We start from the raw sequence: 15476 nt of genomic DNA on the forward strand, positions 1-15476 counted from the left end.
AAAAAAAAAAAAATATATATATATATATATATATATATATACATAATCCATGCAAGACTGTGCTGTGAACCAACATGCTTATATACAACAGCTGCCATATGAGGGCCAGTCCTATAACACGGTGTGCTCGGGGAGGCCGGGCTGCGCTGGTTCTATGTGGAGTCCCTCTTTAGGCGGTGCAGTACGCTGTGTGTCCAGCAGGTGTCGCTCGGTGTGATCTCCGCACAGACGGAAGAAGCTCGGTGCAGCGTCCTCTCCCGGGGTGGGGAAGGAGGGAGTCGGTGCCGCTTCATTGATCGGGGGCGGTGAGGCCGGACGTTGCACAGAGTCTGCTCCGGGCCGCACCCCTCAGTCACCGTGCACAGCGGACTCCGCTCACCGTCACCACCGGACACACATCTGCATGCAGCCCCGGCCCAGCAGCGAGGTATGTCCGCTCCGTCCTTCTTGACAGCCGCTCCCACTATTCCCCTCTCCCTGGGCTGGGGGTGGGGGGAGGAGTCCCGGTGTGCGGAGGGGTCCGGGGACAGGTCCCGGTTCTGGGGTTTGATTGACAGGCCGGGGTCACACAAGTTGCAACTCATAGAAGCGCTGTGATTGGCCGAGCGGGGGATGTGACGTCACAGGATGACAGCTCAGGCTGGGCCATGATCATAACACTTCATATGTCTTCACTGTACACAGGAGGGGTACAACAGTGTGGTGTACAGAGGAGGGTACATCAGTGTAGTCTATAGAGGAGGGAGGGGGTCAGTGGCGGCTGGTGCTCAAAATATTTTTTTTTGGGGGGGGGGGCGCAAACAGAAAAATGTAATAGGCATTGCTTTGCGGCAAAAAACGCTGTAAAAAATTGTGTGACTTTGAGGTCACAAAAGTGTGAAAGGGACCTTCAGTAATTAAGGTATAGTGTGCCCCCTTTCAATGCAGAGAGACCAGCGTGCCCCCTTTCAATGCAGAGAGACCAGCGTACATGCCCCCAATGCAGTGACCAGCATACGTGCCCCCAATGCAGTGACCAGAGCATTCATGCCCCCAATGCAGTGACCAGCATACCAATGCAGTGACCAGCGTACATGCCCCCAATGCAGTGACCAGCATACCAATGCAGTGACCAGCGTACATGCCCCCAATGCAGTGACCAGCATACGTGCCCCCAATGCAGAGATCAGCGTGCGTGCCCCCAATGCAGAGATCAGCGTGCGTGCCCCCAATGTAGTGACCATCATACATGCCCCCAATGTAGTGACCAGCATACATGTCCCCAATGCAGAGATCAGCGTGCGTGCCCCCTTACTTACCTGGAGCAGCAGCGGCAGGCGGCTTCTCCTCAGTCCTGGGGACCGGTGGCGCTTCTCCTCCAGTCCTTTCGCTCCCGCCTCCTCCTCTGCCAATGGCATGGGGTTTGCCTTGCTTCCTGATTGGCCAGGAGGAGGATCGGTGTGACAATGGCGAATTTTCATTCGCCATTGTCACACAATGGGTGGGCTTGGGACGCACTGCTCTGTGCCCCAGTGTGGTCTATAGAAGAGGTAGGGGGGTACATCAATGTGGTCTATAGAGGAGGGAGGGGGTACATTGATGTGGTCTATAGAGGAAGAAGGGGGGCACATCAGTGTGGTCCATAAAGGAGGAAGGGAGGACATCAGTGTAGTCTATAGAGGAGTAGGGGGGTACATCAGTGTGATCTATAGAGGGAGGACGGGGGGCTCATCAGTGTGGTCTATAGAGGAGGAAGGGGGTACATCAGTGTGGTCTATAAAGGAGGAAGGGGGTACATCAGTGTGGTCTATAGAGGAGGGAGGGGGGCTCATTAGTGTGGTCTATAGAGGAGGGAGGGGGCTCATTAGTGTGGTCTATAGAGGAGGGAGGGGGCTCATCAGTGTGGTCTATAGAGGAGGGAGGGGGCTCATCAGTGTGGTCTATAGAGGAGGGAGGGGGTACATCAGTGTGGTCTATAGAGGAGGGAGGGGGGCTCATTAGTGTGGTCTATAGAGGAGGGAGGGGGCTCATTAGTGTGGTCTATAGAGGAGGGAGGGGGTACATCAGTGTGGTCTATAGAGGAGGGAGGGGGTACATCAGTGTGGTCTATAGAGGAGGGAGGGGGTACATCAGTGTGGTCTATAGAGGAGAGAGAGGGTTAATCAGTGTGGTCCATATAGGAGGGAGGGGGGTTCATCAGTGTGGTCTATAAAAGAGAGAGGGGAGTACATCAGTGTGGTCTATAGAGGAGGGAGGGGAGTACATTGATGTGGTCTATAGAGGAAGAAGGGGGGCACATCAGTGTGGTCCATAAAGGAGGAAGTGAGGACATCGGTGTGGTCTATAGAGGAGAGGGGGGGGGGGTTCATCAGTGTGATCTATAGAGGAGGGAGGGGGGTTCATTAGTGTGATATTATTATTATTTGGGTACAGAATTGCACGGCCGTGCAATTGTCAGTTAAAGTAACGCAGTGTTGTAGTGCAAAAAATGGCCTGGTCATTAAGGGGGTAAAACCTTCTGGTCCAGAAGTGGTTAACGTGTGCAAAAAGTGTAAAAATGATCCTGGAAGGTAAGTGGTTAACGTTAATGGGACCATGCCTCAGCTGCATCCAAACACACCCTTGGGGTTTGCAGCAGAGCATTTCAATGTAAAATCCTCATTGGGATATAAAAGCAGGCTTTTAGGAGGCAGCAATTTTAGCTTCTGTTTGCCTGTAGCCCTGCTCTAGTGATTAGAAAAGTAATTCCACCATAGATCACCTTTGCTAGCTGGCTGACCGTTTGGAAGAAGCCTATGCATAGAAGGATATCACAAGCAGGGGCTTTTATTAAAAACACCCACCTCCCCTATAAAGGAGTTAGATTGTCTAATAAACTAAAAGGCTGTTCCTGGTTTGCAATATGCATTCTAACACACCTGTACAATGTTTCTCCAGGGCACCTGTACACTGATGATTTGACTGTATTTGCATTGCCTTTTGTTTGCATATGGGGACTCTTATCATAGAGACAGTCAGTACCGGATCCAAAGTGCATGATGTTGCATTGAAAGTGATTGTAAAGTCTCGTGGTTTTTTTTTGTTTTTTTTTATACTTACCTCCCCTGTGAAGTGGTTTTGCACAGGGCAGCCTGGATCCTCCTCTTCTCGGGTCCCTCTTTGCTGCTTCTAGCCCCTCCCTCCTGTCGAGTGTCCCCACAGCAAGCACCCAAGCCGAGCTGCAGCTCCGTGTGTCCATTTAGACATGAAGCTGCCTTTCAGCCCCGCCCCCTCTCTCTTCTGATTGGCTAACTGACTTTGACAGCCACGGGAGCCAATGGCGCCGCTGCTGTGCCTCAGCCAATCAGGAGGGGGAGTCCCGGAAAGCCGAGGGACTCGAGGACATCGCTGGACAGACATGGGGCTCAGGTAAGTATTAGGGGGTGCTGGGGAGGCTGCTACACTCAAAGAAGGCTTTTTATCCTATATTAAGTTAAAAAACATTCTGACTTTATATCTCCTTTAACTTCTCGAAACACACCTGAACAGAGCACCCCCCTCTTTCGCTCATTGATGGACACAGATCCTGATCATCTTAACCATTGGGTTATACTGCACCCTACAGGAGTAAGACACTAGGCAGAAAAAAAGTCTGGCTATGCCTATGGGCAGTCCCAAGGGGTATACTCCCTCTCTCTGCTATAGGTACTTTTTTTTCTGCCTAGTCAGGAGTAAGGACCTAGTTCCTTGCTGGGATCTCTGGTCCTGGCAATTTTTTCTTTTTCGATTGATTTTTTTCCTGTGAGATCTACAATCAACTGGCCAACGGGCTGGATAATTAGATCAAGTGGTTACCTCAGTCTGGCCAGTGAGCGCACGCAGACCTCAGCCGCGACATAGCCCTCCTGGACAGGGGCTGGCATGCGAATTAAGCGCTTTGTGAGGTCGCATATGACCAGGTCTCGGCCCAAGTCGCAGCATTCCTTCTGGCCGACAGCCCCCCATTCCGATGGCGAGGGGTTCTGTCTGGAGCGGTGCCCGTCTTGATGCTGGTATGGTGAGTAACTGTTCCCCCTCTCCCCCTGGAGGGTTTTTGGGGTGACGTGGGCCCCTCCTTGGGATGGTCGGACCCCAGGGTTCCCCTCCTTCCTGTAAGGCACCCCCGTGGTGGTCCCTGTGGGCCATCTTGCCCCCCACACCCCCCTCCTTCACTTGCGCTGGGGCTGTGCGGTGGCCTGGTCCACCTCCTGAAATGGGGACAGGGTACTGTGTTGGCGATGGGGGTGGGGGGAGGGGTCTGCCAGACCGGCTGTGGGAGGGGGGACTGTACCTGGTGGGGGCTCCTGCCAGGCCCCCCCCCCTTCCTGCCTGTCCTGTTTTCTGAGGCCTAGGGATCCCTCCTGGGTCCCTGGGAGCCTCGTGGTTTTCTGTAGCCTGTGTGCTCGATGCGCGGCGGCCATGTTTGTGTAGTAGAGCGGTGGTTTGCCATTAAAAATTGCCGCGGCTATGACAGAGAAGACCTATGGGCGGCGATTTCGGTGGTGGGAGCCCCTCCTCATCCCCTGGTGCTCACGTGGAGTGCAGATTATCCCGGTGGCTGCAGGTGCCTGTTTCTGCTGGGTGGTGATTCTGGTGGGGTCCTCTCCCTCTCTGCTGAGGATCGATTGGGTGCTCTGTTACTGGCGACCGAGTGGTGCTGCCTGAGAGGTGGGGGTGTCCCTTAGCAGGGTTTTTTTTTTTTTGTGGGGTCCCCCTATTGACTCATGGAGTCTTTGGAGCACATTTCCCCACCTGATCCCCTCTGAGGCTGCGGGGCCCTCTGGGTCCCAACCATACATCAATGCACTGACAGTGGTCCTAGATTCCTTTGTCCCCCCGCCTTCCCCTGCCACCTCTGTTCCCTCAGATCCTAAATCTGATTTGGCTGCTGCGGACGTGTGTCACTCTGCTGGGTCTACAACCACGTGCCCTGAGTTCTCAGATAGTGAGGATAATTCCTACACTCCTGTATCCAGCACAAAAAGGCGCTGGTGGATGCACTGATTGTATCTATCTGTGTATAAGACCTTAAAAATGGAGGACGCAGCTGAAGCTGTGACGGAGGCCTCGGTTCCCTTTGGCAATCACAAGCAATCCAGAGCGCAAAGATGCTTCCTTTCCCTGCCTATTTTGATAGAATTGTTGCTAAAGAGTGGGAATGGCCAATATGTCCCCTTATAGTCCCTAAGCGATTTGCTATGCTCCCCCCCCCCCCCCCCTGCTGACCTGGTGGACCAATTGGTCAAGGGGCTGCAGTTTATCTGTGATGCCTCTGTGGACACGGCTCCCCTAGTCCCTAGGCTCTCTGTTTCAGCAGTGGTCCTTCGGCGTATTTTTTGGCTCAAATGCTGGTTTGCGGACCAGACTTCTAAAAAGGCCTTGACTGATCTTCCTTTTCAAGGAGATCGCCTGTTTGGAGCTAGCCTGGATGACATCATAAAGGGTTTCTTCCACAGGCTAGTAAGGACAAGGCCCTCGTCGTAGACGTGGGCCATCCTTCTCGGCTCATACGTTTTTTCGTCCCTCAGGGGCGACTGACAAGGGCTCGAAGCCTTTCAGGGCCTCCTCTGGTGGCTCCAAACGAACCTGGTCTGGCAACTAGAGAGCGGGCTTCTCCAGACCGGCGGACATGGCTCCTTCAGGATGAAGGTGCGCCCTCACCCATATCAGGACGTCTTCGCTGGTTTTAGGTAGGGATGCACCGATCCAACTTTTTTGGATCAGATACCGATATCTGGCGTTGTGAAATTCACCGATACCGGAACCGATCTGGAGCTACACACAAAGTAAGCAGCTGCAGTACAGAGCAAAGCCGCTGCTTCATGTGTGTGGCTCCTCCAGTCACAGGTGGAGTGCATCTGATATCACTCCGCCTGTGAGCCGGACCTATACAGGAAGTAGCGACTCCCATCCCATACTACTGCTGCACCCACTAAGGGATGGCTGAGCCGTTACTCAGCAAAAACCGGATCGGCCAGTGGATCGGTCAATGTTACCGATCCCTCCCGATCCATCAAAAATGGCCATATCGGCGCTGATATCCGATCCGAATATCGGATCGGTGCATCCCTAGTTTCACTGGTACAAGACAAGTGGGTCCACAAAGTCATACAGTCCAGCTACAAGATCGAGTTTCGCTCTTACCCCCCCAGCAAGGTTCTTTCCTTCCAACTTGCACCCGTCCCCAGACCGCTTGTTTGGGGTGGTGCAAGACCTGTTACTTCAAGGGGTGAATGTCCCAGTTGCGACATCGAAACATTTTCAAGGTTTTTACTCAAACCTGTTTACAGTTCCCAGGAAGGAAGGCAAGGTGCGTCCAATCCTGGACCTCAAGGCACTGAACTGCTTTTTGTGGGTGCAGAAGTTCAGAATGGAGTCCTTTCGCATGGTGATGGCATCCCTGCATCAGGGGGATTTTCTTGCCTCTATCGACATCAAGGATGCTTACCTTCACATTTCAATATGTGCTGGTCACCAGCGCTTCCTCCGCTTTACTGTGGGAGAGGAGCATTATCAGTTTGTGGCGTTACCCTTTGGTCTTGCCTCTGCTCCTCGGGTCTTCACTAAAGTGTTGGCCCCGGTGCTACCCTTGTTATGCCAATGGGGGATCGGGGTACTGAGCTACTTGGACGACCTCCTTCTGCAAGTGGAGTCTCCTACTGCTCTGGTGGAAAACCTGGAGATTACCATACGAACTCTAAGAAAGTTTGGCTGGATTCTGAATTTTCGGAAGTCTGCTCTGGTTCTGTCCACAAAGCTGGACTGTCTGGGTCTGACTCTGTACTCGGCCTTAGCCAGAGTGCTCCTTCCTCTGGACAAACTCCAGAAACTGCAGGCTGTAATTCGTCTCCTGCTGTCAAGCAGATAGTCATCCCTCCGGACTTACATGGGGGTGCTGGGCCTGATGGTGTCTACGTTCGAGGCGGTTCCGTTTGCACAGTTTCATACGAGGTTCCTGCAAAGGGAGATTCTGGGCAAATGGAACAAGAATCCACAGTCTCTGGACAATCAGATCTGGCTGAGCCTGGGAACGAAGGAGTCCCTGATATGGTGGCTTCGTTCTGCGGCGCTTTCGGCTGGGTAAATCCTTCCTTCCCTTGTATTGGACAGTGGTCACCACGGATGCCAGCCTGTCTGGCTGGGGAGGTGTCCTTGGCAAAAATTCTGCTCAGGGGGTTTGGACACTGGAAGAGTCCAGACTGCTGATCAATGTCTTGGAACTCCGAGCGATCAGACTGTGCCTGGAACATTGGATGGATCCAGTCCAGTCCAGGGATGTCCAGTGCGCATTCAATCGGACAATGCCATGGCCTGGCTTATATCAATCACCAGGGGGGGCAGAAGGAGTGTCGTGGCGGCTCTGGAGGTAGCTGGCATTCTAAGGTGGGCAGAATGGTTAGTTCCAGTCCTCTCCGCCGTACACATTCCCAGGGTGGAAAACTGGCAGGCGGACTACCTCAGTCAGCAGGCGTTGGACCAAGGGGAGTAGTCCCTACATCTGGAGGGGTTTCATCAGTTGTCTCCGGTGGGGCATTCCCGGGTGGATCTGTTGGCGTCTCGGCTCAACAGAAAGGAGGAAAGGTTCGTGGCTGGGTCACAGGATCTTCTGGCGGACGCCACAGACATGGGGTCAGTAACATCTGATTTATGCCTTCCCTCCTCTCAAGCTTCTGCCAAGACTCTACGCAGGATCGAGGCAAAAGGGATTCCGGTCATCTTAGTGGCCTGGAACTGGGCTTCGTATGCTGATCTGGAGCAGCTGGTCGCCGTAGTTTCTTGGTAGCTTCCTCTCAGGGAGGATCTGCTGTCCCAAGGACCAGTCTTCCATCCTGCTTTACAGTCGCTGACTTTGACGGCTTGGCTGTTAAACGCCAGGTGCTGATGGATAGAGGTTTTTCTGGGTCGGTGATTCCAACTCTTTTAAAAGCTAGGAAATCTACTTCTAGAAAGATCTATCATCGTAAGTGGAAGACGTACATTGCGTGGTAAAAGTCTCTTGGGGTTCATCCTCGCTCTTTTTTGGTGGCTCGGATCTTGACCTTCCTTCAAAGGGGGGTTGAGCAGAAATTGGCCTTGAGTACTATCAAGGGCTAGGTGTTGGCCTTAGCGGTCTACTTTCAATGGCCCTTGGCCACACACACTCCCTGGTGTATACTTTTCTTCAGATAGTTAGGCACTTGGCCCCTCCAGTGCGGTCTCCCTTGCTGCCTTGGGACCTCAATTTGGTGCTCTCCAGAAGCCTCCTTTTGAGAATCTTCAGGAGATTCCCCTGCTTATGCTGTCCCAGAAGGTGGCCTTTTTGGTGGCTATCATCTTTGCGTGCAGGGTGTCTGAATTGTTGGCGTTATCCTGTCGTTCACCTTACTTGGTGGTTCTTCGCCCCGGTCCGTTGTTCCTTCCAAAGGTTGTCTCTAATTTTCGTTTGAATGAAGACATTGTGTTGCCTTCCCTGTGTCCCAGGCCAAAACATCCGAAGGAACTTGCCTTGCATGTGGTTCAGGCAATTAGGGTGTACCTGGCAGCTACGGAGTCTTTTAGGGACTCACTATTTGTGCTCTCAGATGGGCCTCAGAAAGGGTTGTCCGCTTCCTCTGCAACCATTTCCAGATGGATCAGACAGACGGTGATTCAGGCCTATTCCATCAAGTCAGGTTCCTCCTTTCCCTGTCAAGGCGCAGTCTACTCAGGCGCTCAGTGCCTCCTGGACCTTCCGTCATCAGGCGTCAGTGACGCAGGTTTGCAAGACGGACACCTGGTCGTCGGTGCACACTTTCACAAAGTTCTATAAAGTGGATGTGTTGGCATCTGTAGATGCTTCTTTTGGCCGCAAGGTTTTGCAGGCTGCTGTTTAGAGGACCACGTCCTCTTTGAGGGTGTATTGTTTTTTTCAGTTGGGCTCAAGTTGTTTTGGTTGAGCTCCTGTTTACCTGGTTGGCTATAGTTTAGTCTTGGGAATTTCTTTTTTGATGTTCCCACCCCTCATGTTTAACACTGTTTTGGGACGTCCCAATGGTTAAGTAGATCAGGAGCTGTGTCCGTCAATGAACGAAAGAGAAAATGGGCTATTTGACTTGCTGTAAAAGCCATTTCTCTGATGTTAATTGATGGATATAGCACCCACCCCTCTGTGGAGTTGTATTCTTCTCTGACACTGCTTGTAACAAAACTGAGTACCTATAGCAGAGAGAAGGAGTATACCCCCAGGGACTGCCCATAGGCGTAGCCAGACTTTTTTTCTCCCTAGTGTCCTACTCCTGTAGGGGGCAGTATAACCCAATGGGTAAGAAGATCAGGAGCTGTGTCAGTCAATGAACATCAGAGAAATGGATTTTACGGAAAGTCAAAAATCCCATTTTTAGAACCCATAGTGGTATCTAAACTGATGCACAACAAGTATGCTTAAATTCAGTGTATATGCCAAGTTGCAAATTGCGTATGTGTTCCCTTCTGCGCTCAGAGGATGGAGCACTGTCTTTTTTTTTTTTTTTTCCTATTTATTTTCCTTTTTGTTTTTTATTTTTACACTGTCCCTTTTTAACAAATTTTTTTTTTTTTGATTACTTGTATTCCTATTACAGGGAATGTAAACATCCCTTGTAATAGAAAAAGGCACAACAGGTCCTCTTTAATGGGAGATCTGGGGTCAAAAAGACCTCGGATCTCTCAAATACACTTAAAAGATTTACACTTACACTTTGATTTCGCTCCGGTCCTCCAGGGGCATAGAGTCGAGTAGGGGCCATCTTTCCCTCACTCAACTTCCTGCCCATTCATGCACAGAATCGGATCAGGGCCATTGGTAGCGGCTGGAGGAGCACCTCTCCCACTGCCCAAAAAATGTGATTCCCGTGGCGAATCCGCTGCCGGGACAACTTTTATCAGATTCCAGTTTGCCAGCTGTGTAGAACAAATACCAGGGTTATGGCAGCTAGCTGCTGCCATCACGCCGGTATTTAACGTCAAAATACGTTGAGTGCTTCGGAAATGGTTAAAGCGGTTGTGAACCACTGCACTTTTTTATTTTTTTTCTCTTACTTGCAAGGCAAAGAGATAATGTGCTAAAATGCATCGCATACTAGCACATTATGTGAAACTTACCTGAAAATGAAGCCTTCCAGTGATGAAATGTCATCACTGGAGACCGCTTGCATCTTCACCTGTCTTGCTTCTGGGTTCACGGACTCTGGCTCTGTGACTGGCCGGAGCCGGGATGACGTCACTCCGCTGGCCACAGCGCAGGGCTCTGAAGGAACGATACGGGTTGCCATTTCTTCAGAGCACATGAGCCAGTGATGTCACTGGCTGCATGTATAGTAAATATCTCCTAAACGGTGCACGTTTTGGAGATATTTACACTAACTATAGGTAAGCTTTATTATAGGCTTACCTATAGGTAAAATTCAAAGATAGAAGTTTACTTCCTCTGTAATAGCTGCGCTACAAAGTGTTCTCAACGTAGGTTAGCCATGTGGGTCTGCTGTGCTTTGGAGTGAATGTTAGGCTGGCCATACATGTTCAATTTTTGTTGTACAATTTTCTGATAGATTTACCACAAACCACATAATGTGAGATCAAAGCTAAACAACACTTTCACTTGTATCCAATTAGGCAGGCCTTTGTACTACATACTTGAAGGTAAATTTCAAGAAAATTGGACAGAAAATTGGATCATGTATGGCCAGCCTAACATGCATAAGTCAAGTGGGTTACCAAGGACCCCCCATCCTGAGAAAATCATCTCCTTAAAGTGGTTGTAAACCCTCACATATACCCAGTGAAGTGACTGGTTTCCGGTGATATACAGGGATGAAACAAATCCTCCTTTATAAGTTGTACCTGTTTATCTGAAGACTTCTCTTCTCTTCTCTACATTTGTTCAAAGTGCAGAATTTATACAAGATCTTTCAGCTCTGAAAAGCAGGGGATGGGTAGCTAAAGTTACATCAGTGTGGAGAGCTGATTGGAGGGAAGGGACACACCCCCATCCACACTGCAAACAGGTACAGATTCGATGCTGTCAATCACAGGTAAAGTAAGTAAATGATACACGAGCACCCAACCATCCACATAATTCATCAGACCAGACCACCTTCTTCCATTGATCCATGTTCAAATTCTGATGCTCACATACCCATGTAGACGCTTTTGGCTGTGCATGAGCACCCTGATCGGTCTGCGCCTATGCAGCCCCATACAAAACAAACTGCGATGCCCATTTTTTTCTGTTTCCAGTATGTCATCTTCAGGGACAGCATGTTTACTTGTAGCCTAATATATCTTATCGACTTTCAGATGCCATTGTAGTGTCAGTGGTCAAAAAGTTATGGCTACTCAGTGTATACATCTCCTTTAACCACCTGCCGCTAAATGATGTACTGGTACTTCGCGGCAGTTTGTGTGATTATATCGGGCTGTAGCTGCAATCATGACTCCAGTTTTCCTTTTTTTTTTTTTTTTTTTTTTTCTTTTTTTTAGAGCCTTATAGATTCTTTACAATGCAAAAGCGATCCTAACCGTGCCTCTCTCTTGGCTCTCCCGTCCCACTGGGAAGCCCGGGACTGAAGCTGGCAGTGAACCGTCTAATCATAGAGCTGATCAGGGACCAGAATGTCCCTGATTATCTCTATGGTCTAATCCGATCAGCAATTTGCACAAGCACAGCAGCTCCAGCCACTCTTTCTCCTCTTTGGACAGATTGATCGCAGCATTGGCTTCCACTGCTGTTAATGAAATCCAGTGACTAGGGGACGGGGCCAAGTCCTGCTGTCTGTATCATTGGACGCAGCAGCAGGACTCAGGAGCGAGCTCACATGGGTGCCCCCAGGGAAAGCAGCTTCCTGTGGGGGAACCTAATGAGGAGGAGGGGCCTGGGGAGCTGGTGGGGCACCCCAGAAGAAGAGGATCAGGGCTGCTCTTTGCAAAACGATCATACAGAGCAGGTAAGTATAGGCGTGGTTTTATTTTTATTTAAAAAAAAAAAAAAAAAAAGAGGGTTTACAACCCCTTTAAGGGCAAATGAGAGACCCCAAATATCTTAGTAAAGATGACCTGTCATGCTTTATTGCTATCACAAGGGATGTTTGCATTAGAAAAAAAAAAATAAAAGTGGTAATTTGTAAAGGCTTTTAAAGCGCCGCTTATGGATAATATAACATATGTTGTTTTTTTGCCATTCCACGGAATTAACATCTTTTATATTTTACCAAACAAATGGGTGTTGTTTTTTTGTGCATTAAAATTCATTAAAGTATATTTTTTTACCCAAAAAGGTTGCATTTAAAAACTGCTGCGCAAATATGACCTAAAAAATTGCACACCCACCTACCATTATATTCTCTAGGGCCTCTGCTTACAAATATCTCAAGTGTGGGGGATTCTAAGTAATTTTCTAGCAAACAAAATACTGATTTTGACATGTAGGAGAGAAGTGTCTGAATAACCTGTGCTTCAGGTGGTTAAATGTTTTATTTTTTACTTTTCTCAGTACTGGTCCTGAAACTTTTTCCTTTTCTTTTTTAAAGGAATTGTTGGAAAACCAAGATGATGGGTAAATCAAGCCATTGTAGTTATGTGCTGCAGCAACTTTACAACCAGAGAGAATGGGGATTTCTCTGCGACTGTTGCATCTCGATCAACGACATCTACTTCCAGGCTCACAAGGCGGTCCTGGCAGCCTGCAGCTCCTACTTCAAAATGATGTTCATCAATCATCAGCATAGCATGGCGCAAATCAATCTCACCAACACAAAGATCAGTCCGGATTGTTTTGACCTCATCCTTCAGTTCATGTATTTGGGTAAAATAATGACTGCCCCAGAAAATTTCGAACAGCTAAAGCATGCCATGACTTATCTGCAACTGTATGTTATCCCGGACTGCTTGGAAGAAATACAGGATATGGATTCCTCCATTAAATGTTCGTCTTCTGCATCTAGTAGCCTAAGTAGTAAAATGGTCTTCGGAGTGCGTATGTATGAAGAACCCACGGGAAAGACTGAAGAGGAACCAGGCAAATGGACCTCAGAGTCGGCCTTATCGACAAATACGGTGAATGAAAAACAGGCTGAAAACAATCTGCCACATCACAGCCGGCAACCAACTAGGAGTTTATGCAAAAAGACGCCTTCGCCAAAAGTGCATAACACCAGAGAACGTGGAACCAGACGCTTTGGACGTAGTTATACTTGTGAGGGTTGTGGATTTGTATTCAGTTGCGAAAAGCTGCTGGATGAGCACGCTCAAACCTGCACCAACAGGCTCTTTTTTCACGGCAGGGAACAGAATAACAACGAGCAGAGCCAGAGCGGAAGTGAATCGCCGGTGTCAAAGTTTTCACCTTCGCAAGACAACGTGAACAAAGTGGACTCCAGTCAACCGATGGAAGAAGCTGCTGAAAGTACAAAAGATTCTGGAGCCACGTTGGACCAGGTGAAGAGCGAAACGATAGACACTACCGAGAAAAACCCAGTTATTATCAAAATCGAATCTGATGAGAATTCACTGGCAGAAATGGATGACATCAATATTGTAAAGATCTCCGATAAAGATTATTTGGAATCTTCTGATATTGATGATTTAGATGATGAAGCTGATGAAGGTGCTTACTACATTGGTATACCATGCAACCAAAGGAATGATAACATGACTATGAACTCCCAGACGATGTTTGCAAGCTATAGAAAAAATTTGGGGTGCTCAAGTAGAAAAAGAAGTAATGCCACTGAGCGTTTGTCGGAGATATCATGTGAACTTTGTGGTTTGACTCTCAATGAGCAGGACCTCTCATCTCATTACTTAGCCAAGCATATAGAAAATATATGTGCGTGCGGTAAGTGTGGGCAAATTCTTGTGAAAGGTAGACAGTTGCAAGAGCACGCTCAGAGATGTGGGGAACCCCAGGAGCCTTTTGAGAATCATGAGAGGAGCATGGATGACAGAGGTCACTTTGCAGATGGCATGGAAGAGTCATCTGCCGTTGGAGAGGTATTAGTAGATATGTGGGATGACTTAAACGAGGGCGCTGTTAGCGTTCCAAAACAAGTCTATAAACATTCCTCCTGCCCTTATCGTTGTCCAAATTGCGGTCAACGCTTTGAGTCTGAAAACCAGGTGGTGGAACACATGTCCCAGTGTATGGAGCATGACGTCTACAGGAGTTCAGTTTCTGATGACAACGATCGGGACCATCGGAGAAAACATTTCTGCGACATCTGTGGCAAAGGCTTCTACCAACGTTGTCACTTACGGGAACATTATACCGTACACACCAAGGAAAAGCAATTTTCATGCCAAACCTGTGGGAAGCAGTTTTTAAGGGAGCGGCAGCTAAGGTTGCATAATGACATGCACACTGGGATGGCTAGATACGTTTGCTCGCTTTGTGACCAGGGAAATTTCCGTAAACACGATCACGTACGCCACATGATATCCCATTTAGCGGCTGGAGAAACTATATGTCAGGTGTGCTTTCAGATTTTCCCAAGTAACGACCAGCTAGAGCAGCATATGGACATCCACCTCTATACTTGCGGAGTTTGCGGTGCAAAATTTAACTTGAGAAAAGACATGAGGGCGCACTATAACTCTAAGCACTTCAAGAAAGCCTAGACACATCTATATGATTGGACCTCTTTAGAGTATATACCAAAGCTTTATTAATTAACATAGGACTTATATAAACATAGATTTAACCCAGGAAGCCTGCACTTATGTTAGATTTAAATATGAAAAAATGTTTTTTATATTTTTGTTGATGGGGAAGGTATTTAAGCATCTTTGCAAAGTACAGGTAGCATCCTTCTGACAATTTAGCACCAGACATGTACTTTTTCTTTTGTGTATATATTTTTTTTTATTTTCATTTTCACTATATTTTATTTCTGACTGGTAGAGAGTATTTTATTTCTGACTGGTAGAGAGTATTTTATTTCTGACTGGTAGAGAGTATATCGGGGTACCTTCTTATAGGTTGCATAGCTACGACTGAATGTATTGCAGAACTCCTGCCCTTTACATATTCTTACTTCGCATGAATTCTTGTTATGTTTTGGAAATTCACAGTGGTGATGAACTTTGGCTGCATTATCCAGTGTATGATTGCTGTAAAATATAGTCTATTTATATTGGTTTATTACAAATAGTAATCATAAAGTAGATCAAACACTGTGTCATTTTGTAGTATTCCTGTACCCGTCTATACAAGTCTTGCCAATTTTACAACTTAAGAGCTTTAATGGACCTAAAAGCATATTCAACCTTTTGATACTAAAAAAAAAGAAAAGCACCCATATTGGAAAAAACAAAAAACAAAATGTGCATTGTTTTTTTTTTAATTAGCATTAAAGCCTGAAAAGCATTGCAACTGCAATCGGATCATAACAGGTGCAATGCACGGGCTCCTGCAGACTATTTCTCAAGCCCCAAAATCTGTGTGAAGGTACAGACCTTTGGTTATAGAGCTGGAAGAAGTAATCAATCAA

General features: G+C 48.1%; 1 protein-coding gene across 1 annotated transcript; it reads left to right on the top strand.

The window, feature by feature from the left end:
- The first annotated feature begins 129 nt into the window (after positions 1–129).
- On the top strand, positions 130–14871 carry ZBTB1 (zinc finger and BTB domain containing 1). Its single transcript, XM_082242515.1, has 2 exons — positions 130–427; positions 12519–14871. Exon 2 carries the CDS (start codon positions 12538–12540, stop codon positions 14602–14604), a length of 2067 nt encoding a protein of 688 aa, XP_082098641.1. The 5' UTR covers positions 130–427; positions 12519–12537; the 3' UTR covers positions 14605–14871.
- Positions 14872–15476: the final 605 nt, after the last annotated feature.

Source organism: Pelophylax lessonae, assembly GCF_965119305.1.
Source record: "Pelophylax lessonae genome assembly, chromosome: 13".
Classification (NCBI taxonomy): Eukaryota; Metazoa; Chordata; class Amphibia; order Anura; family Ranidae; genus Pelophylax; species Pelophylax lessonae.